This window comes from Castor canadensis, chromosome 7 (assembly GCF_047511655.1).
Source record: "Castor canadensis chromosome 7, mCasCan1.hap1v2, whole genome shotgun sequence".
Taxonomy (NCBI): Eukaryota; Metazoa; Chordata; class Mammalia; order Rodentia; family Castoridae; genus Castor; species Castor canadensis.
The window spans coordinates 360,431-383,842 of NC_133392.1; the positions used below are offsets into that span (position 1 = coordinate 360,431).

The 23,412-nt window shown below is 48.8% G+C and overlaps 1 protein-coding gene across 2 annotated transcripts; it reads right to left on the reverse strand.

Moving 5' to 3' along the window:
* Paox (polyamine oxidase) lies at positions 1 to 9,910 on the reverse strand. 2 transcript variants are annotated; one of them, XM_020182581.2, is made up of 7 exons: positions 9,662 to 9,910; positions 8,719 to 9,205; positions 7,786 to 7,985; positions 4,531 to 4,783; positions 2,201 to 2,313; positions 1,616 to 1,773; positions 1 to 358 (listed from the first exon to the last, which is right to left on the reverse strand). In XM_020182581.2, the coding sequence occupies exons 1-7, from the start codon at positions 9,840 to 9,842 to the stop codon at positions 215 to 217; spliced, it is 1,536 nt and encodes a 511-aa protein (XP_020038170.1). In that variant the 5' UTR covers positions 9,843 to 9,910; the 3' UTR covers positions 1 to 214. The 2 variants fall into 2 exon arrangements, with proteins under 2 accessions (XP_020038170.1, XP_020038172.1); XM_020182583.2 differs by having other exon boundaries at positions 9,563 to 9,698.
* Between the last annotated feature and the right edge of the window lie 13,502 nt (positions 9,911 to 23,412).

The window sequence follows — 23,412 nt, forward strand, 5'->3', positions numbered from 1 at the left end:
TGTTCTGAACTGTTTTATGCGTGTAGTATCTTATCTTTACACTCAGCCCAAGCCAGACTCCTGGGACAGATGTGAGAAATGAGAAGATGACCAGCTACCCAAAACAGAAGACTCAGAGTAAGAGCCCGAATCTCAGGCCAGACTGAGAATCATCTGTCAGGGGCAGGAGAGTCCCAGTCTGCCCCATGGAGGAGCAGAGCAGCAGGAGTTGAGATCAGAGCCTGGGCCGGGGCTGCTGTGCCTGTGGGTCCCAGTGACTGATGAGGCGGTCAGCCTCCCTCCAGCCGGACAGCAGGGCCCCATGCGTTGTGGAGTAAAATGTCCGATGTGTGGCTTCTCCGGCAAACAGTATCTGGAGCTGCAGAAAAGGGCCAGGGTTAAAATAGGGCTGCAAGTGGACTGCTACAGAGAAACACAGCAAACAGCCCCACACACTCACTCACTCACATCTACTAATGGGGAGAAGGCACCACTGCCTCCTGCAGCACAAATGTGAGTAGCACAGGGAGGAGCCCAGAGAGTGGGCACTGACTGGTGATCTCAGCAGAGGACCATGGGAGAGTGGGGAGAAACCAGAGAGCCAGGGTGGGCAAAGGAGCAGAAGAAAGAAAGCTAAACCTGTGCTGTGGACAGATGTCAATGACATCCCAAACTGAAAAGCAGCGGCATGAACATAAACAAGCTGAAAAGGGATCCAGAGATGCCTGGAGACCAACACAGACCACCAGATGACACTGCCGGACTGGTTCTTGATTTTTACGTGTGATATTAATATAAGCACATATTTTCAGTGCCCTTATCTTTTAAAGACACACACTGAAATATCCACACATGTGACACGTGTGGCTCATGAATCAGGGGGCATCAGGGGGAGCCTGATGAGGATGGGGGCACCTCAGCTCCCACCTCCTTCTCTACACAGTTGCTAGGATCCATCATAAGTTTTTAAAGTGGTAGTATAAACATGGGCTTCAGAGAGATGGCAAACTTAGAGATCAGAATCAGCTGGAGGACTGGGATGTCACCAAGAGGTACAGCACTTGCCTAGCATGCAAGGGGCCCTGGGTACCATCCCCAGCACAGAGAGAGAGAGGGAGAGAGAGAATAAAGGAAGAGAGAGGAAGAGAGAGGGAAAGAAAAAAGAAAAGAAAAATTTGGCTAGAGGAATAGTTTGGGGGATAGACACCACTAGCTACTTTTGTTTCATTTTATTTTGTTAGCCAGCATTGTAGAATTCTCTCTTTAAGCTAAGTGTAGGTATAATTCTGATAATACATTTTAAATTATTCTTAATTTTAAAAAGAAAATGGTGCTGGGCACCAGTGCCTCACGCCTGTAATCAGAGACCAAGAGGATCACAGTTTGAAGCCAGCCTGGGGAAATAGTTTGTGAGCCCCTATCTGGAAAAACACACCACAAAAAAAAGGGCTGGAGGAGTGGCTCAAGGTGTAGGCCCTGAGTTCAAACCCCAGTACCACAAAAAAATTAAAAATAAAATGGCTTCTTAGTTTGGGGGATCCCAGCCCCACCCACCACTCACTCCCCACCTCCTGGCGTTAATGAGGGGTCTCAGCAGTGGGACCCCTGGCACCAACACCAGGATCAGCCACCGTACCTGGGCGCTGGTGCTGTCCAGCGGGAGGGGCTGGGCCAGCAGGTCTATGTCAGCACCAGTGCTGCCCACCGCCACATAGCTGTAGGAACCACGGGTGTATGGGGCGCTGTGCCAGCAAGACCTCAGCACACTCTTGGGTGCAGGCAGCTGTGGGTTTCCTGAACCATGGAGATGCAGCATGTTAGCTCAGAACTCTCACCTGCATGTCTGCAAATCAAAGGCACTAGCTGGGAAGAAAACCAAGCCACGAGTGTCCTCCTAAGAGGCTCCTGTGTCTGCTGCTCTGCCCGGCACTGCACAGGACAGGCTGTGCCACAAGCCACTTCTGCCAAGCCTACTGACTTCTGCTGCACTTCTGAGCCTCAGATTCTTTACCTGAAAGCATCTATTTATTTTGGTGGCATTTATTTTGGTGGCAGATCTTAGAAAACAGAAGAACAAAGGGTTTAAACTGCTACTGTGACCACCATCATGAGAAAGGCTTGTTCTGGAGAGGTACAGAGCAGAATTTAGTTTTTCTTTCAAGAAGTTTACTTCCTGTTTAGAAATTAGCCAGTGAGGATCACCAGGCTGGGAGGTAGTTACCTGTCACTTTCCGGAGCACCTGGGTTAGAGACAGAAGCACTTCTTCATCAGATAGAGTCTCCATAAACTCAGACTCAAGCCCAGCAATGAACCCGCAGAGCACATGCACAGACCTGCATGGAGAGAAAGACCACTGAGGTGAGCTGTAGCCAGCCAGCCCTGAGGTCTCAACCAGAACCCACCCTGGGACGAGCTACCACCCTCAGAGCATTCCCAGGGCCGCAGTTCTAAAAGGAAGGCTATTTTCACAACTCCAAAACGGCATCTGCTGTTCGCACTGCATGGCACGCACTGATGAACAAGAGCAGAGGTGGACAAACCGGCACTTGCAAACATAGGTAGTCTCACAAACCACACTAACAAATTGCGTGTTCTTCACCACCATGCACATGGAGTAAAAAAATGCTGGTATCATGTGAGAAGGTCCTTAATGAAGCAGAAGAGTTACTGGCTTTGTCAAGTCTTGACCTTTGAGCACATCTTTTCAATAATCTGTGTGAAGAAATGGGAAGTGCTTTAGCGCTTCTGCCAAGGACACACCACATGCCTTTGTGCCTGAAAGAACTTCCTCCTGACAACCATGATATTTAGCAGACACTCTGAGAAACAAGCAAAGTGTGCTTGTCACGGGAAAACAGTGCTGTTGAAATTAAGCTCTCAAGCAAAAAACAGAATTTTAGCAAAACCGTATCTGCCACCAACACCATGACCACTTCCCAGGACTGAAAGACTTTTCTGAGGTCAGTGGTGACCGTGACAAATTTTTGATATCATATAACAAAACACATCAACATCCAGAAGACTGCATGAACCAATGCTTTGTGAAAGACCAAAATCACAATAGGTAAAAAGCATTCAAAAGCAGACAAATGGACTTCAGTGGAACCAAGTTCACAAAGTCCTTCATAGTGCTCAGACTCCACAGCCGGCCAGCCTCTTCAAAACTGAAGCGCTATACTGTCTTCAGTTTTGGTGTAGACTCAGAGAATGCCCAGAGCCATCTGAAAAGCTGAGTGTCATTCCCTTCTCCCATTGTGGAAGTGGACTCCACATCTTCCCAAAAACATAAAACTCCACAACAGAACAGACACATCTCCTACCCCTGCTTGACACAAAGAGCTGCAGAAGACAATGGCTGCTGCCTTTCTCATTAAATGTTTGAGAAAAGTAGTTATCGTTCATTCTTAATATATAATTTATGCACGGAATAGGTTTACTGCTGTCATCTTAAGTAAGTTTTTAAACTTGTTTTAGTTTCTCGTGGCAGATGATAATCCACATAAACAAAAGCTCTTTGAGAGCTTAACCATTTCAAAAAGGGATCCTGAACCCCAAGTCTGAGAGTCACTGCTCCCAACCATGGACAGCATCCTGACAAATCACTCAGGGTTCCCTGGGGTCACTGCCCATACCCTGAGGAGCCAGGTCTGGAGCAGGTGGTCGAGCTCACTGGTCACCCATTCCACTGCCCACCTGCCTGCTTCCAAACTCCTGGAAAGCTGGTTTTCTCTTCAGTGCCAGGGGACAGGTGGGCTCTCCCTCCAGGTGGGAGGGTGCTCTGAGCTGCAGCCTCCTGCTCCCACAATCCCATCTTTCAGACTAGGAAAGCAGTCCCTTCTGGACCACATCTGCGTGCAATGTGGATGTCCATCTCTCCCTGACCACAGTTCACTGACTGTTCTAATCTTGTCAAAAGAGTCAGGCCCCCGTCCCTTGACCGCACATGGCATTATCTCCTGAATTAACACCCAGTCCACACATGCTGCTTTATAGAACAGCTAGGCCATAGTTGAGACATCCATCTGGTGGTCTTTGAGGTTTTTTGTTTGAGACAGGGTCTCACTATGCAATCCAGGCTCACCTCAAACTCATGACCTTTCTGCCTCAGCCTCTTGACTGCTAGGATTACAGGCATGTATCCTGCCACCTGGCTACTTGTGGGTCTTTGATTCCATTTTTCAGGAGGATCTTTTGCTTAAGTATTTTATTCCATTTAAGTATGTCCCCAGGTAAAGACAGATCCACGTCTCAAATCTCTTCTCTAGCAACCAAATCCCACTTCCCTACAGAATTCCAGCATGTACTTTTCATGGGTTAAACATTCCTTCAAGTGGGCTTGCGAGATGCCGACAACCTGCATACAGTGGGCTCCATCTGTCTCTGCAAGGGGGCTGGGGCCAGGATGTCTGTAGCCAGTACCTTGGGGGCTTGTGGAACCCCTGCTCATGAAGCCCTCAGAAATGCCTGGCAGCAAGCCACACACTGCGGATCCTCAAGCGAAACAGACTGGTGAGCTGTCGGAGGCCTCAGCGCTCCTGACACATACGTACTTGAAGGCAGGCAGGACCAAAAAGCCAATGAGCTTCTTGAACCAGGTGTCCTGCAGTGCAGGGGCCGTGTCCTGCAGAGGTGACGCGCCCTCCCACACAACCTGGATGAGCTGGCAGTCTGGCTCCCAGAAGGGCTTCTCAAACTCCAGGAAGACTTTGTTGTTGGTCCCAAAGCCCATCTTCCTGATTGCTTCTGCCTTCTCAGTGGGCAGTGGTGGCTCAAAGAAGGTCTCCTGATGTTCTTTAAGAAAGCCTGGAATTCAGAATCGGATGTGGGTTATACCAGAGAGGTCTTACACAACAATCCATACCAACAGGAACCCACCCTGATTCCATGCAGAATCAGAGAGAGGATCCTAAACATGCCAGGTATTCATTCAAGCTCCTGGGGATACAGACAAGGCTGGATCTGGCTGTTAGGACTCAAAGGCGACCAGCATCACACTGGAGGAACACAACAGGCCCATTGGTCACTGCTGGTCATGCAGGGACAGTTAGCAGGACTCCACAGACAGTGGTATGTAGGGGACAGCTCACTCCGAGCCTTCTGCATCTAACGCTGCAAGTCACAGTGCTAAGGACAGTCTGGATTATTGGTTAAATACACAAACTTCATCCAGAAGCTATTTCTCCCCCCTATGCAGTGCTGGGAATTTAACCCAGGGCCTCTTACGTGCACATGCTCTACCACTGAGCCACACCCCCAGCCCAATGGAGGCTATATAAAGGTGAGTCTACATGGCAAAAAAAAAAAAAAAAACAGCCCAAAAGCAGACAAGAACAGGATGAACAACAAGGAAGTGAAACAACGGGATAGAATGAATGACAGAGAAGCAGAGCAGCAGGTGCTAATAAGCCAATTTCCACAGACATCTGCAGTCAATAAGAAAAGAAGGAACAACCCAACAGCAAACCAGTACAGTCCTCGATAGGCAGTGAGACTGGAACAGGCTCCCCTATACTGTGGTCTTGGGGGGACACGCAGGGTCACTGTCAAAATCTTCAAACAGCCAGTCCTACACAGTCACTCCCACACCCTGAAGGCATAGTCACACAAGCACTTGCAAATGCACACATAAACACCCTGTAAGACAGGGAAATGAGAACCACTAACCTCCCACCAGTGTTTAAGTAATGACATCCACATACAGAAAAATACTTTGTGGCTTAAGAACAGACCTGAGCCAGGAGCTGCTCCTTGTCTACCCTGTTGTGATGGTCAGTCTCTTTTTTCATGAATAATTTAGCAGCTATTTACTGAAAACTTACTGTATTTCCAGCTCTAGAAAGAACCAGACACTACCCCTACCTCCAGAGAGCTCATCATTTACAATACAGCAGGTGAAGTACTGCTTGTGAGTCACTGAGCCTTCACATCATCTTTCAAGATATGTGGATACTGAAATGAAATCTTTCATTACACACATCATTCTTTGGATTCTCATAAGGGGTACTTTGAAATTTGTATGTAGAAAAAGCCTGTACTTCACTTTCTCTGCCTTCTACTACTTAAGACTGTCAAGTATTTGTTTTCCTTTTCAGTTTTCTCCAACCAGATGGCTTTTTCTGTGATATTTAGTGACAGTTTTCTGTTCCTCATGATGGTTAATCTAGATTGTCAACCTGTCTGGATTGGGAGATACCCAGATTTGTAAGGCACACTTCTGGGGGTGTCCACGAGGGTGAGTCCAGAGATTCTTGAAGGCTCTAAAGAATTGTTCAAACTATTTGGTGGATTAAAAATCTGAATAGACTATTGGGAGGTTGTGGTAGGCAGGGCCTGGTTAGAAGTAGGTCACTGAGAGTGTATCTTGTCCTAGTCACTTCCTATTACTGTACCACTCTGCTTCCTGTCCACCATAATGTGAGCTGATCAGCTTTGCCATACCCTTCCCACCAGGGTGGACTGACACCTCTGAAACCATGGGCCAAAATAAATCTTCCTCACCGGGCTCATGCCTGTAACCTTAGCTACTCAGGAGGCAGAAATCAGGAGGATCACGGTTCAAAGCCAGCCCGGGCAAATAGTTCGAGAGACCCTATCTCAAAAGCCAACACAAAAAAGGGCTGGTGGAGGGTGGTGGAGTGGCTTAAGGTTTAGGCCCTGAGTTCAAACCCCAGCACTGTGAGAAAAAAATCTTCCTCCTTTAAGTTGTCAGGTATTTGGTCACAATGATGATAAAACTAACACAAGTACCAACACAGTGCTCTTAACTATCTGCTGACCACATCCCCAGAGATCAGCCCTGGGCAGGTGTGGTGAGCAGGATGGTAAATGTGAATAAAAAAGCTGGTATTTAATAGAAAAGACAGTGACAGATCCATGTGTTCTGATTTGGAGACATTGACAAACAGTTCTATTAAAAATAAGGCAAACAGCAGATGGCAAGTATGGCAAGTTGATCCATTTATGGGAACAGCAGCAAGATGCTTTGTGGGCTTATCCACCACCCAGCCTCTCCTGGAAGGACACACAGCATGGTAGTCATAGCCTCCCAGGGCCAAGAAGACTCTTCATCTCACCCCTGGCCAAGCCTACTCTGTCAACTCTGGCACTTGCCAGCATGTAACATGAGCAATTAAGTGACTTCTTTCTGCGTAGACCCTCTCATCTACTCAACAGAGGTCTGACAGATAGCTCCTGAGGTTGCCTGGGGGCATGACACTGGCATGGAGCAAGTGTCCAGTCCTCAGCAATTACCCTAGCCACTGCATTTTCAACCATCTCCTGTCACCAGGTAGCCAAACAAGAGCCACAGGGTGTGGCTCAGTGACAGAGCTCTTACCTAGTACATGTGAGGCACCAGGTTTGATCCCCAGTGTCACAAAAGATAAAAAACTGTCAAACAACTTCTACTCAAAGACTTATGTGTAAAGCACCAGATCTGAAATTAGGCAGACTTATACGTTTGGTTCCTCCTGCAGATCACCATCAGACCTAAACTGAAGACCAGGTTCTTCCTGCCCTCCCAGGTCTGTAAGACAGTAAAACCACCTTAATTCCTGAAATCACCCCAGTCTTCCCAATTACCTCCCACCAGCAAGGCACGTACCTCCCTGCTTACTCTGAGACTTTCATCCCATGCTACAGAACATGACAAGAGTGGTTCCCTCGATCTACATGAAAATTGTTGTAATGAAAACATGAGCTCAGCAGCCGAGCAAATACCCAGAGCCAACAGAGGCTATGTAAGACCAGAAGTGCTTGGTATGGGGGTTTGGAACTGAGACCTGGTCAGAAAAAGTGGGCTCTACCTAAGGGCACAGTGACGATGACATGATGGGCTGGGAGGCGGGACCCATCCTCACACTCCACCAACACAGGGAAGGTCTCCCCAGGAAACGCTGCCTCATGGAAGGACCCGTTCCAGTGGATGGTCTTCACAGGCTTCTTAAAAACCATCACATCCTTGGGCAAGGAGGCCATTATTTGGTCGGTGAGTCCTTGGTAGCCCCTAGGAGAGACAGAAGTTGATGCTGCTTAGAGAACCAGGCCCCAGAAGAGTAAGATTGGCAGAAATTAGCCCTCCAAGCTCCTATCAACATAAAATGGGTGAACACTCAAGGCCAGAGAGCAAAGCAGGTATAGTGTGCCTAGAAGGGGAGCAACCCCTGTAGTTTTCCCCCTTAATCCGCAGGAATGTTAATACCCACTTCCATCCAAGCTAATGGGAGGATTAAGTAATCTAACACAAAGCTGTCAAGGTAATCCTGGGAGAACCAGGACTCCCTCCCTATCCACACCAGGGTCTGGGTTCTGCACACTTCTGAGTTACCAATATCCATTCCCTGGGAAGAAGCCTCAGGGCTGACATCCAGGCATCTAAGGACAACCCTGCAGAAGGTCTCGCTGTGCCTGGCAAGAGGCAGCAGCCCTGCCACAGGGGAGGGGCCTCTCTGGCCCCCTGTAGTTGGAGCCCCTCTGGTACGCTTGGCACATGAAGCCTTGGGAAACATAAGAGAGGCATTCCAAGACATCTTTCCTTCTCTCAATCGCTATCTTAAAAGTAACTCTTTTTTGTTTAAATGAGCAAAACTAGGGAAAAGAGCAACCGATTTCTCTGATGGGGAGGGCAGAGCCTTTGTCCCCATGCCTCAGCTTTTTCCCAAAGCCTGAGGGCAGAGCCCAGCCCCTCAGCCCTAGGGTGCATGGAGGGCTCTGCAGGCAGGTGGGGCTGCATCCTGTACCCAGAGAAGGTGCAGTCCAGCCCTGGCAGCACGGTGTACTCCCCAAAGGGTGCAAGGGCCACCAGGTCCATGCTGTGGGTGCCGCTCACACAGCACTCCACATTGAAGAAGGCATTCAGGACAGCCAACTTGAGCTTCTTGGTCTCCTCGTCCTCTGTCCAGCTGGCCACCTGCTGGCTGATCTCTTTCTTGAGGTACTCCCCAACGCTGGGCACCGGAGTCTCAGTCGCATGCAGGAACTCTCGGGTCTGGTCTATCAGCCCATAGAACAGACTGCCCATCTCTGCCACCAGTTCCAGGCTCACACTTCTCCCAGAGCTGGTGCAGGACGAGGAGGGCAGGCCCACATGCCCCCCTGTCTCCACCAGCTGGTTCTCCTCAGACAACTCCTTCTCCCCCAGGAGCCCAAACTCAGCAGCCAGTTGGAAGACAGGGTTGCCCTGGGAGGGCCCATGGATCCAGTGTGCGCCCATCTCCACCACGCCACCTGAGAGGGCACAGGAGATGTCACCTGAAAGACCTCTCACTGGAAAGGTCAGGCCAGCCCTTTTCCTGGACCACACCAGCCAGCCCGGCCCTTTCCAAGTATGCTCAAAAGACCAGCTTGAGGGCCACCTGGTCCCTGAAAGGTCAAGTGGTTCCCCAAAGCACAGCCCTTTCAGAGCTACTTTAAAGGGAAGAGAGATGCTGGCCTGCACCTCTCTTGGGAGGGCGCTTGAAGAACTGGCCTGGAGGGCTCACGAGGCTGAGGGGGACAACTTTGCAGGGCCCCAGGTTGCCCTTCCTGGTGACTTTGGGCAGCTGAGCTTTGGAACCCAGTGAATTACGTGGGGGTGGCCTTCACCTGGGCAGCTGGCTAAGTTTTCCGCGCCTGGGCGGAGCCAGGGGGTTCCGGGACCAGGGATCGGGAAGAGGTTCCGCGATGGGGTTCACGGGCGGTTACCGAAGCTGCGCTCCGAGCGGATGCGGCCCCCGGCGCGGGCCGTGGCCTCCAGGATCCGTAGATACCGGGCGGCCGGATGGCGGCAGAGCCTCTGCGCCGCGCCCAGCCCCGCGATGCCACCGCCCACCACCAGCACCCGCGGGCCGCCAGGGATCTCCATGCGGCCGCCTCCTGACGCCATGGCGCGCTGCGCTGCGTCTGGCACTGCGAGCCCCGAACCGGCAGCAGAGGCAGAGGCGCAGGCGGGAGGGGGCGGGGCCGGGGAAGAGGCGGGGCCGGAGGTGATTGGGCGGGGAGAGAGGCGGGGTCGGATGGATGGGGAGGTGGGGGCGGGGCCTGGGGACTGGGGAGTTGGACGGTAGACGAGGGGCGGGGCTTCGTGGGCGGGGCGTGCTCGTGACGGACAGGCGAGACTGGGGAGTTGGAGGCGGGGCGAGAAGCGGGGCCGGGCGGACCTAGGCGGACCTAGCCGAACCCGCAGGGCAGATTGCGGGCGGAAGGCAAAGAGCACCCAGGACTGATACAGGTTGTCATGGCGGGACAGGAGTGCAGTGTACCCGCGGGCACCATGAAGGTCGAGGGCAGGCGGCCAGAGATGGGGTGTGGCCCCGCTCGCGGGTCCCACCGAGGCAGAACCATCCGGGGAGATGCAGATACGTGGCGAGCGCCTGCACCTGGGTGCCCTCGCCCGGGGTGACAAGTGCTGGAATTTCAGGTGCTCAGGATTCTTGAGCCCCCTCTGAGAATGAAAGCACAGGCGGACTCCAGCAGCACAGGTCGCAAAGATTTTATTTGTAGAGAAGAGAAAGATTGCACGGAGGGAAATGGTGATCCCAGTGGGTTGGGTTGGGGATTGGGTTTTATGGCCTTTTTGAGTATTGCCTGAGGGCAGAGATGTCTCTCAGGTGCAGAGAGAAGTTTCCTGGGAAGGAGAGGTGTCTCCTTGACCACTTAACACCTTTTGGGACCTCCTGTAGTCCGTCCTTCGTGATGGGTGCCGCGCGTTGGGGTGGGGCCTGTCGGAAGAGGGCTGTGAGGGAGCATCTGGGCAAGCTCGCTGTCCCGCTCTGTGTGTGCGTGCACACACGCGTGCACTTACATGCATGTGTGTATGGTGACCTCCTGATAATCTCATCGTGAATTGAAAATATCGTCAACAGAAAATGCACTTAATACTCTAACCTAGGAACAAAATAACGCTGTATGTGCAAAACATGAGTTGTTTACCCTCCTGATCGCGGCTAACCGGGAGCTGCAGCTTACTAAGGTAACAGATCCCTACATATCCTCTGCCCTGGAAAAGAACAAAATTCAAAGTATGGTTTCTACCCAATGCGTGTTGCTTATGCACCACTGTAAAGTCGAAAAATGGCAAGCTGAATCATGGTAAATTGGGGACCCCTGTAAGTCACATGTCTACATATTCACAGCTTGAAAGTTCAAGAAAAACTGGCACCTTTCCCCTCCTTCCAGGATTCTCCCTGGGGAAACAATACAGAGTTCAATTTGGGATTATCAAAAGTTATAGTAAGCAGAGGTGGTGGCACCTGTAAACCCAGCATCAGGAGGCAGAGGCAGGAGGATCACAAATTCCAGGCAACCTGGGCTACATATGGAGATCCTGTAAAATAACAAAAAAGTTACATGTGGATTTTTTACTGAACCTCTACAACTCTGCACCCCAGTTTCTCACAGGTCAACTGTTTTCCACATTATCTAAGCTTGTTCCTAACCTCCGTGCTGTGATCTTGCAGTCTGTAGGGAACCCCAGTGGACTGAAGGGTTTATGTTATGTCCCTGTCATTCTTGGGGTCGGTGGAAGGTACCAAATCTAGCACTGAAACCAGACCTCCTGATTTATGACTGCTTGCCCAACTCCCCTGTTTGTTTCCCTGCTTGAAAAACACCTTAGGAACTTCCAGTTACTCAACTAGCCAGGCATGTCAACCTGTTCCATCTGATGATCACAGATAATCAGAGGCCAGAAATTCTCTCCCGTCTCCCATGGCTTGGACCCTCCTGTAAAGCCCACTACCCAATTCAGCCAAGCCGCTGGGGGAGGGGGGAGGCCAGCCCTGCAGTCTGGTTCCTAATAAATCTTTCCTTTCCACACATGGTATGGTCTTATTCAGCAGTACCTTACAGTTTAGACATAGGGAGAGAAGAGGAAAAGAGTCAGGGTGGGTGTGGGGCAGATTCTGGGGCCTTGGTAGCCTGCAGTGCACACAGTTGGAGCTATCTGCCAGGTGCAGCCAGTGCCTGGAAGCACCTGCTCAGTGCAGCAACTATCTCAAAATTAGCCTTGGATTCCTCAGGCAATCCAGGGTGCCTCAACCCAGACCACACATCTCCCTCCTGCAAACAAGCATGCCCCTTTGAAGGTACAACCCTTGCTAAGCCTGGGGCCAGCTCTCCATAAAACTAGCCCCTGATCCCTGGGCCTTGCTACTCAACCTGACATCTCAGATTAAAAAGGAAAGGACCAGCCAACCTTGAGACGCAAAAGGCACCACACTTGGGGTACAGCCACACTGGTCCTAGCTTCACCTGCTTCACATAGACAGTCACTCTGTCTTTGGGAGAATCCCCCACAATACTGTCTGAAGCAAAATGCTGTTCCTAGGCTACCTATGCAGAAGCTCCCTGCAGGTCTGAGTTGGGTGCCAAAGGTCTGGCTGAGCTGAAATCCAGTGAGCTAATGGACTGCTGTGGCCTGGCATGCCCAGTGCCCATCCTCTGTCCTCAGTTTATATACTTTTTTGTGATCCAGACACTACAAATTGTGGCATTGGTCTCTGGGTCTCCCACATTTAGGCCAAAGGCCAGCTCCCTAACACAACATAATGAAATTGTACTGGTTTTCAGGCTGCACAGTCCAGCTCACTGCCCTTGACATGGTGGGACATGGCCCATACATTGACACCATCCATGCCACATGGGACTCCAGCAGGTCCTGCAGTGGTGTTGGCTTCACTGCTCCAAGCAGATGGGCCAGATCAGACCTTTGTTCCCACAGGGACTGCAATGTGGTGCCTCACAGCCACCACATGGTTTTCAGGTTGAAGTGTTCTATCCTAACTAGCCCAGCAGCTCCACTGCCTTTGAAACTATCTTGAGTCTTTTTGATTTCCCAGGCTCTGTCCAATCTGCCACTGCTCAGCCAGTGACCCTTTGACCAGCAAAGGGTCAAGATGTTGCAGGAAAGTTTGAAGGACAGACCGCGGGAGGTCAAGGAGACACTTCTCCCTAGGAAACACCCGTTTGCATCTGAAAGGCATCTCTGCCATCAGGCAATGCAAAAAGGCTATAAAACCCACTCCCCACCCTGACCCACAGGATCACTGGTTTCTGGGTCCCCCAGCATTCCCCGATATGCAGTCTTTATCTACTCTTCTCTACAAATAAATTCTCTACAAATAAAATCTTTCCCACCTCTGTTGTTAGAGTCTATCTGTGCTTTCATTCTCAGAGCAGGCTCAAGAACCCTGAGCATCTGAAATTCCTGTGTGTGTCATCCGTGCATCATATTTGGGGACGCACAAAGGGAACAGCCATCACCTGAGATCGGTATGGTTTGTGCCAAACTGGGAAAGACTGCCTAGGAATGTGACTGTGAGCGTCCAGCACTCCGGTGGAGACTATTTTCCAGGACAGACCCCCCCACACACACCACAGCCTAGCTACAGTGGAACTCTCAGGTTGACCTTTTCTCTCTCTCTCTCTCTCTCTCTCTCTCTCTCTCTCTCTCTGTCTTGTTAAGGAGGGTTTCTCCTTTTGGGAAACTGAGGAAAAGCTCTGACCCTACTAGAGCTGTATGGCAGGCAATCTGAGGAAACTCGGACACCAGACGGGGGATTATACCATACTGCCAATGCTATGTGGGCAAAAGCTGACTTCAATGCACCGAGGTCTTTTTCTTTTTTCCTCTCCTTAAATGCTAACACTCTCTTTCAAGATCTGACCCACTTAAGAGGAGATCTGAAACAGCCAGTGGGAAGGAAAGTTTATCTTCAAGCCAAAAAAGGTGTTCTGGCCAGGGCACTCCCCAGTGTCACCCAAAGGCTGGAGATGAAACTTCCTGGACCGCCCTGAGGCTCCAAAGGTGGCTAAGTCTCAGACCCCTCCAGCTATGTCCACAGCAAACAATCAGATCTCTTACACGTCCTTCGTGGTTTCTGTGTCCTGAGAGTGGAGGTCACCTCTTGCTTCCAGTGCTCCAGTACTGCCTTTGGGCAGGATCGACCTGGACAACAGTGATGACCAATAATCCCTCATGCATTGAGCCTGGAAACTCTCATTTTCCCAACCCTCAGCCTCTTCTCCTTTCCCAGACAGTTCAGGATGAGTGCCCCCCACCCCCCTTTGCTCTAAATAGCAGTGAGTTTCTTTCTTCAGGGAGTTTGGGGAAAACCCTTACAGGCATGAGAAAGTGCTAGTCTCCAATTTAGGCTTAACTGTCTTTGTCAAACATAAGGTTAACTGGTTAAACAGGTTCCACAGCCTGCTCTCAGGGAAAGAAAAAAAAAACGGTTAAAAGGGAAAAACCTTAGGTCTCCATTTTTGCCCCTTACCAGAGCAAAAGCCTTCAGATGCTCTCTCTCTCTCTCTCTCTCTCTCTCTCTCTCTCTCTCTCTCTCTCTCTCTCTCTCTCTCTCTCTTCATAGAAAGCATATATGCCTCACAAAATATATAGGGGGACAAAAGTCTACTTCATCAGGAGTCCCCATCCATGCTTCTGCAGGGGTCCTCCTTCTGGCCATGCAAGCCCTCTTGGTTACTTTGATAGAGTTATTTTTAAATTATAAACCTTCAGCTGGTAGAGGAAACTAGGCCTACCTGGGTCACAGGGCAAACACACAAGTTGAAATAGATGAGAATTGGTCAAAGATCATCTCATGGGGGTGGGTACAACTGAGATATCTGTAAATCCTCCACAATTCTACCCACAAGTGGCAGTGAAAGGAGCAAGAGAGAGAAAGAGAGATGCCCTCTCCCACTAGAGTATCTCCTCATCTGGGGACACCTAGATAAAAGGAGAAAACTCTGTTAAGGTGACCAATTTTCCCTTGTTTCCCTTTTTTAGATGGGGAATCAAGCCTTAAGGATCCAGGAAGGATCCCCCCTTGCCTGCTTATTAAAACATCAGAAAGATCTTGATCCAGAAAGTCTTCAGCAAAAGCAACTCAAGTTTTACTGCACCCAGGCTTGGCCACAGTATCCTCTGGGAGGTGAGGAAAGATGGCCAGAAGGAGGGAGCATTAATTATAATACCATTCTTCAATTAGATATGTTCTGTAAAAAGGAGGGAAAGTGGACCGAAGTTCCATATGTTCAACTGTTCTTTTTCCTAAGAGACCACCCAGAATGGCTAAACAAAAGCAGGCTAGATACCCAGACCATAATAAGCCTTTGCAAAAGGTCCCCAAACTCGCTTGAACCAAAAAACCATCAGCTCCCCCTCGTCCCCCTTACCCAGCTACCTCACACACTAGACATCATCCCACAGGACTCTATCCCCTCCAGTTAATTCCTGGAGGGGATAGGGCTCACATGCCTTTTAGAGTGAGTGAACTTAAAGAAATTTAAAAGGATTTAAGAAATTACACAGAAAACCCAGATCAGTACATCCAGGCACTGAGAGAAGTCAGCCAAAACTTTGACCTGAGCTGGAAAGATGTAATGCTATTGCTATCTCAGAACCTCATTTCTCTGGAGAAACAGCGGGTACTAGATCAGGCAGTCATAGCTGGAGAAAATTACCACTTAGATAAAAGCGGCCCTACAGCCCTGTCTCAGACTGGGCCCTCACAGGAGGAGGAGGGGTAGGGAGAAGAAAGACAGAGACACTGGATACCTAAAAGGGAATCTCAATTCCCGATTCCAACAGGAGATCAGGCGGTGCCTAGGTATGACCCTAAGTGGGACCCTGAAAATGACAAGGATGAATGAAGTCAAAACCATTTCATCCACTGCATTCTTGAGGGTCTAAGGAGAGCCAAGGTAAAGCCTCTTAATTACTCCCAAGTCACAGCTGAACAGCAAGGACCCTTAGAAACCCCAAGAGCTTTCCTACAGAGACTTAAGGATGCTTTACAAAAGCATACCAACATTATATTAAAGTCACAGGAAGAGGAAATTGTCCTAAAAGATAAATTTCTAACACAGCACCAGATATCTGTAAAAAGCTTCAGAAACTGGTGACTGAAGGGAGCAGAGATCTGGACCAATTGGTCTGTGTAGCCACGTCTGTATACTATAACAGGGACTTAGAAAAAGAAAGAAAGAACCTGGAAAAGGAAAAGAGAAAGGATAAGTAGCAGGAGGCTCTGATCACAGTGCTCAGAGAGGCTCCCCCAGGACAAAGTCCAAACCCAAGGACATGCTTTCAATGTAGACAGGCAGGCCATCTTCGGAGGGAGTGCCCCCGGAGAAAGCTACCTCCAGGACCCTACCCCATTTGTCAGGGAAAACATTGGAAGGCACACTGTCCCAGGTTCCCAGGGGAACCGAGGCTAGAGCCTCCCACCCAATGACAGGTCCCGGGGCCCATTCAGGCTCATGTGACCACCATAAAAGCAGGGGAACCGTGGATTTTACTCACAATAGAAAAGTACAAGGTCAGCCTCCTTATTAATACTGGAGCCAGCATCTCGGCTATTCCTTTCTCTCCCGGACCCAGGTCCTCCAAAAAAAATTAATGTTTGAGGCATATCAGGCCAAACTCTAGAACATTATTTCACTCAGCCTTTAGCCTGCTCCTGGGGAGATTTCCATTTCTGTCACTCCTTTTTAATTGTCCCAGAAACCCCTACTCCTCTGCTAGGGTGAGACCTTCTATCTAAATTGGGTGTACAACTCATTTTACCCAAGGAGAGTACTTTTGCTTGCCCCTAATAGAAGAACAAGGAGACCCCACAGTGTGGATGGATGGACACACCATCGGACTGGCACAAACAGCTGTCCCAGTCCTAATTCATCTCAAGGACCCCTCTTGGTTTCCCTATCAAAAACAATATCCTTTAAAGCCAGAAATTAAGGAGGGGCTAAATCCCATAATCAAAGACCTAAAGAGACAGGGACTGCTATTACAATGCTCCAGCCCATATAATACTCCTATTCTTGGTGTCAGGAAGGGACCTAACAAATGGAGGCTAGTCCAGGATCTCCACCTGATCAATAAAACAATAGTGCCTCTCCAAACTGTAGTCCAAATCCCTATACACTTTTAGCCCAAATACATCCATCCAGGTACTGCTTACTACTCTGTCCTGGATTTAAAAGATGCCTTCTTTTGCATTCCCTTACACTCTAAAAAATCAACCTGTCTTTGCCTTTGAGGACCCCACAAGAAAGTCTGGACAGGTCACTTGGACTGTCCTCCCCCAGGGATTCAGAGACAGCCCCCACCTCTTTGGGTTAGCTCTAACCCAAGACTTGGCAGAATGACAATATCCACAAGCTACTCTGCTACAATATATAGATGACCTCCTGCTCTGTGGACCAAGTGAGCCTGTGATTTCACAAGCCACTGAGTCCTAACTAAACTTCTTAGCAGATAGAGGTTATAAGATCTCTAAAGAAAAAGCCCAATTGTGTCAGTCTAGGATTACATATTTAGGTCTTGTCCTGGAGAAAGAAATGAGGGCACTAGGAGAAGATAGAAACCATCCAATCCTGATGTTTTCTCTACCTAAAACTCTAAAGCAATTGAGGGCCTTTTTGGGTGTCACAGGATACTGTAGAATTTGGATCCTGGGACATGCAGACCTAGCCAGGCCCTTATATCAAATCCTTAAGGAAGCACAAAAGGATACCCAGCACTTTATTGAATGGGAAGACAAGTCCGAAAATGCATTCCACAGGTTAAAGAAGGCCCTTATGACAGCTCCCACCCTTGGTCTCCCAATACAAGACAAGTTTCTATTATATGTCTATGAAAAGTGAGGACTGGCCTTGGGCTCAGTGACTCAGCTCTGAGGCATCACTCCCCAGCCAATAGGCTACTTAAGCAAAGAGTTAGATCAGGTAGCCAAGGGATGACCAGGATACCTTAGAGCAATGGCTACAATAAGCCTTCTAGTGCCTGAAGCTCAGAAACTTATCCTAAATTGCCCCCTAACAGTTTATACCCCACATGACCTAGTAGGAATTTTAAACTCAAAAGGAGAACTTTGGTTATCTGACAGCCATCTAAATACCAGGCCCAGCTTCTGGGAGGGACAGAAATAACTTTAAGGACCTGTCAGAGCCTAAATCCTGCATCCTTTCTACCAGAGGCAGAGGGAAATCCTGAACACTCGTGTGAGGAGGTACTTATGGAAAATTATGCTGCCTGACCTGACTTAACTGATCGGCCCTTAAAAAACCCAGATCTAGAATTATACACTGATGGCAGTTCCTTTGTGAAGAATGGTGTCAGACATGCAGGGTTTGCAGTTGTGACAGAATTTGGCATCCTCAAATCAGGTCCTCGTCCTTCCAATACAAGTGCTCAATTGGCAAAATTAATGGCCCTAACAGAAGCCCTAAGACTGTCAAAAGAACAGAGTAAACACCTATAAAGATTCTAAGTATGCCTTCCTGATCCTGCATGCTCATGCAGCCATCTGGAAGGAAAGGGGAATGCTAACTACAACAGGCTCTCCCATTAGACATGCTCGTGACATGCCAGCCCTCCAGGATGCTGTTCTATTGCTAAAGAGGTCTCGATGATTCACTGTAGAGGTCACCAAGTAGGGGAAGATAAGATAGCAAAGGGAAACAAAGCAGCTGACGAGGCAGCTAAACGAGCAGCCATGTAGGAATATACAGCTGGCCCTCTCCTCTGGGATGCCTCACACCAAGGGTACCAGTTGGATCACCCAGGCTGGTAGGTGTCCCCTGGAGGAAAGTTACGGCTCCCTGAGGCACTCCAGTGGAAAATTCTTAAGACTCTCCACCAACTCTATCATTTCAGCTTAGACAATACTTTGGTATTGGTCAACAAAATGTTTGGGGGAACTAAATTAAGGGACCCTGCCCAACAAGTTGTGCAGGGATGTGAAACATGCCAAAAAAATAATCCCAATAATAAAAGACTCCAGGTGCCAGGAGCACAGAGACAGGGATCCTATCCTGGGGATGACTGGCAACTAGACTTTACCCATACGCCAGGGGGACTAAAGTCAAAACTACTGTTAGTATTTGTGGATACGTTCACTGGATGGGTGGAGGCTTCTCCTTGAGTACAGAACGTGACAGGGAGGTGGTCCGAGTTCTAATCACAGAAATAATCCCTCACTTTGGCCTCCCCAAAAGCCTTCAAAGTGATAATGGGCCTGCATTTAAGGCAGAAGTAACTCAGGGACTCTCTAGAGCACTAGGCATAGAATACCACCTCCACTGGGCCTGGCACCCCAGTCATTTGGAAAGGTAGAAAAAAACAAATGAACTTTTAAAAAGACACCTGGCTAAATTGGCTCAAGAAACCCACTCCCCCTGGACCAAGCTCCTCCCTGTTGTTCTCACCAGGCTCAGAAACACTCCAGGCAAGCAGGGACTGACCCCTTTTGAATCTCTATATGGCAGGGCTTCCTAACCAATGACCTCCTTCTTGACCAAGAGACAGCTTAGTTAATTTCCCATGTCACTCAACTTGCTAAATTCCAACAAACACTCTCGGAGATCAAACAAGCCACCCCAAGGGAGAACATAAAGGGACCCCTCTATTTTGCCCTGGTGACCTAGTCCTAATAAAGTCTCCAAATCCAACCCAGGATTTAAACACCCCGCTCTGGGAGGGGCCATTTCCAGTTATTCTGTCCACTCCGACAGCAGTGCGAGTGGCTGGCCTGGATTCCTGGATCCATCACTCAAGAGTCAAGGGCTGGAATTCCCCTGCGAACATCACATCTCCACCTCCAGACCCAGAACTGGAGCCTGCCTCCTTCTCATGTGAACCTTTGGATGGATTAAAACTGCTGTTCAAAAAGAAAACGCCTAGAGATACAGTTAAGTCACCTTCATAAGCCTTCTTTATCCAAACCTCCTAATCAGTCTATTCATTCTGTTTGTAATTACTTTGGAAATAGGGTTAGCTCCTCCTAGCTAGACTAGAGCCCCAAAAGACAGCATCAGCATGTTCCTTTTATTTGCTTACTATATTGCTATGGGGCTTGGTCTTCTGGGTACACTAGCACCCCTATATGGGAAGAGCTACAGCCCTTCATGGAAAACCAACAGGTTCTTAAATCTCTCTCGAGAATTTACCCTTCCAAAATCTCCACTAAAGGACTCCTGGGTTTGCTATGAGAGACCAACAGCCGCTCACCTGCTGGCCTGGGTCCTATTAAATTTCACTCAGGGTCCCTTTCCTTTGTTAATATGCAGGCCAGATAATTTCTTCTATGCCATGGTTCCTCTGACAGGGGTCCCATGGAAGAACCAGCCTACTATGTCTTACTCTTGGCTTGGGTTCATTTCTCAGACAAAAATTTGGATGTTTAACATTTCTGTCCCAGACAACTATATACCAGTTTGTCATTCGTCAATAAAAGACCTAGGGCCTACATCCCAAAAAGACATTTTTGACTTCACCACCCTTAAAGGTGACTATCATCTCACAGCCAGCTGGTGCTGTATGTATAACTCTAAGAGCCCCACTTTTATGAGTCCCAATGTGCTTAGGGCTAATGCTTGTAATGGGAGCCTTGTCTCCAAGCTAAATGAGTCCTCAAACCTCACTGGTAAAAACTCTTATTGTATACTTATAACTGGCCATCACAGATGTATCTTAATGAAATATATGACAGGATTAGAAAAGCTGTGTAACTCTACCTTTCCACCCCGTGTCTCCATCTTTTACCAGCAGCCTTAATGTCTCTGACTACTTGTTTCCAGGAGACACCTCCCAGGCCCAGGCTAACAACACCCAAGGTATTTTATGCCTTGAGGAAGGCTATCTCTTTGTAGGGAGGTCATGGAAAAAGGACCAGGTATGGAAGCTGCCATGTCTACACCTAAACCATACTAGAGGAAATTGGGCAATCACCTAACTAATACTTAATCCTGAACCGATCTCTTTTTGGAATAATACTATAATACAACAAACTGAATTTTCCCAATGAACAGGAACAGCTTCCCATAGGGATAAAAAGGAGGTTACTTTAATAGTTTTAGGGATAACAGTGTTAGTTGCAGCCCTTGCTGGAATCAGTTATGGGGTGATTGCCAATCATATAACTTCAAAAAACCTAACCAAAGTGGTAGAGGACCCCTCAGGCCAGGTAGGCCTTGCTATTAAGGACATACAAAGGTCTTCGTCATCCCTTGCCTGTATGGTAATGGCCCTAGATTTTCTTTTGGCCAGACAAGGGGGGGTATGTGCCATGGCCAATACCTCCTGTTGCACACATATAAACACTTCGGGCATTGTAGAGGAACGTGCAGATTACATTCTCCAACAGACTAAGTGGCTCTGGGAACAATCTCTTGAAACTCAGGTTTCTACTCAGGTATGGGAACAAATAAAATCCTGGCTTCCCTCCAGGACTTGGTTCCTACCCTTTCTGGGGCCTATAGTTGCCATTATTCTCTTGCTTGTGTTTGGGCCTTGCATTTTAAACTTACTTGTCACGTTTGTTTCTTCTCGCCTAGAATCCATCAAACTACAAATGCCTCTGATGGAGATGAAAACAACCTACCACTGCGGTCCCCTTGACAACCCCTCTCATGGTCAGCCCTGCATCGCCCCCTGTCAGCAGGAAGCAGTTACTGAATACATTTTGTAGACTATTCCTAACAACAGTTAGGGCGGACACTGAGAGGGGGGACTTGAAGGACAGACCATGGAAAGTCAAGGAGACACTTCTCCTCCCTAGGGAATGCCCATTGCATCTGAAAGGCATCTCCACCATCAGGCAATGCAAAAAGGCTATAAAACCCACTTCCCACCCTGACCCACAGATACCAGTTTCCAGGTCCCCCTACATTCCCCCAACATGCAGTCTTTCTTTTCTCTTCTCTACAAATAAATTCTCCACAAATAAAATCTTACCGACCTCTGCTGTTAGAGTCTTTCTGTACTTTCATTCTCAGAGTAGGCTCAAGAACCCTGAGCACCTGAAATTCCTGTGCGTGTCATTCCTGCATCAAGTTTATCACTGGGGTATACCTCAGGTCTTGTGTCCAGTGAGAGAATTCAGGCAAGACACGAAAGTAGTGAAAATGACAGTAAAGTTTTCTGGGAAAGGAGTACACTGTCATAAACTGCATCATCTCTAGAGTGAGAACGACAGTACCAGCACTTGGAGCTGGAAGATTTGTTGAGAAATTCTCAGTCCCAGATCCATTTGACCCTCTTAGGAGAGGCTCCTGGACCTAGGTCTTTGTCTTGTAAAGTTAAAGAGTTACCTGTGTAAAACTTCCAGTCCCAGGCTTAGCTGACATTTAGAGTAAAGAAAGGATTAAGCTTTAGGTGAGTGGCTGACATCAAAGTGTTATGTGCCGGTGTCAAAGTGTTGCGGGCTGGTGTTGAGGGTCCTTGTCTTCACAGGCTAGGGAACTGGCTCGTGAGGCAGCTGAATGATAAGCCAAAGCCAACATATAAAAAGTGGGATTTATCAGAGAGAAAGGGAAGGCTACAGCTGTAGAAGTGCAGCAGAGCCTGGAAGCTAGTAGTTCACTGCTCAGATGAAGGCTGGGGCTTTATTGGACATTTTAACTCTGGGTTAGGAGGATTTTTCTCATGGGCCATGGATTCACGGGCTTTCTCAGGTGAACTCGTTTGGTTTGCACCTTTATTGGGGAAGGGAACAACCTTGAGAGCATTTTGCTCATCAGCCCTGTAGCAGATCTATCAGACCCTGTATCTCTTTAGGATGCAGAAATGTAGTTACAACCCCCTCTCAGGGTGCAGGAATGCAGGCCTCTAACTCCTCAGGATGCAAGAATGATGTGACTCTCCAGGGGGGATGGGATACTCATCTGCCTTAGGTCTCCAGACCCAACAAAAGCAACCTGTGTTATCTCCTGCATCTATGGGCTCCTCTCATCTTAACACACTGGTCACCTGTGGAGCTGGGAAGTTTAATTACAAATGATTTTCTTCCTCTGTGTCCACTGCTTATGTCTAACTGGGATAGACATAAGGGATAATTCCCCATACCTAGTGAAGGACTGAAGGACAGACTGCAGGAGGTCTCAAAGGGTGATAAGTGGTCAAGGAGGCACTTCTCCTCCCTAGGAAATGCCTGTTTGCTTCTGAAAGGCATCTCCGCCCACAGGCAAGTAATACAGCTAGCCATGTCTGTATTTATGGCTACGTCTGTATGTCCAGGACCTTACTAACAGGAGAGAAAAAGATAAGAGACACCATGGCCTCATTGCTGCTCTCAGAGAGGGCTCCACCTGACTGGGGCCTGTATCCTCAACTTGCTACCATGGTGGACAGGAGGGGCACTTCTGCAGAGAATGCTTAAGGGGGGACAGCCCAGGAGACAGCCCTGCCCCCAACCGGGACCCTGCCCTCTGCAAGGGTAACCACTGGAGGTCTAAGTGCCCCCATAACCAGATGGAAGGCAAGGTGCCTCCTCCTATGGATTGATGGGTCCAAGCCTCCTGTCCACACTCCACTTCTGGTCATCAATGTTGAGGAGCCATAATGGCAGAAAAACAAAAGGTCATTTTCCTCCTAGACAGTGGAGCCTGTCTCTCTGTTTTACCTTTTTCTCCTGGTCCCTGGTCCAATGACAAAAGTTATCATTCGGGACAAA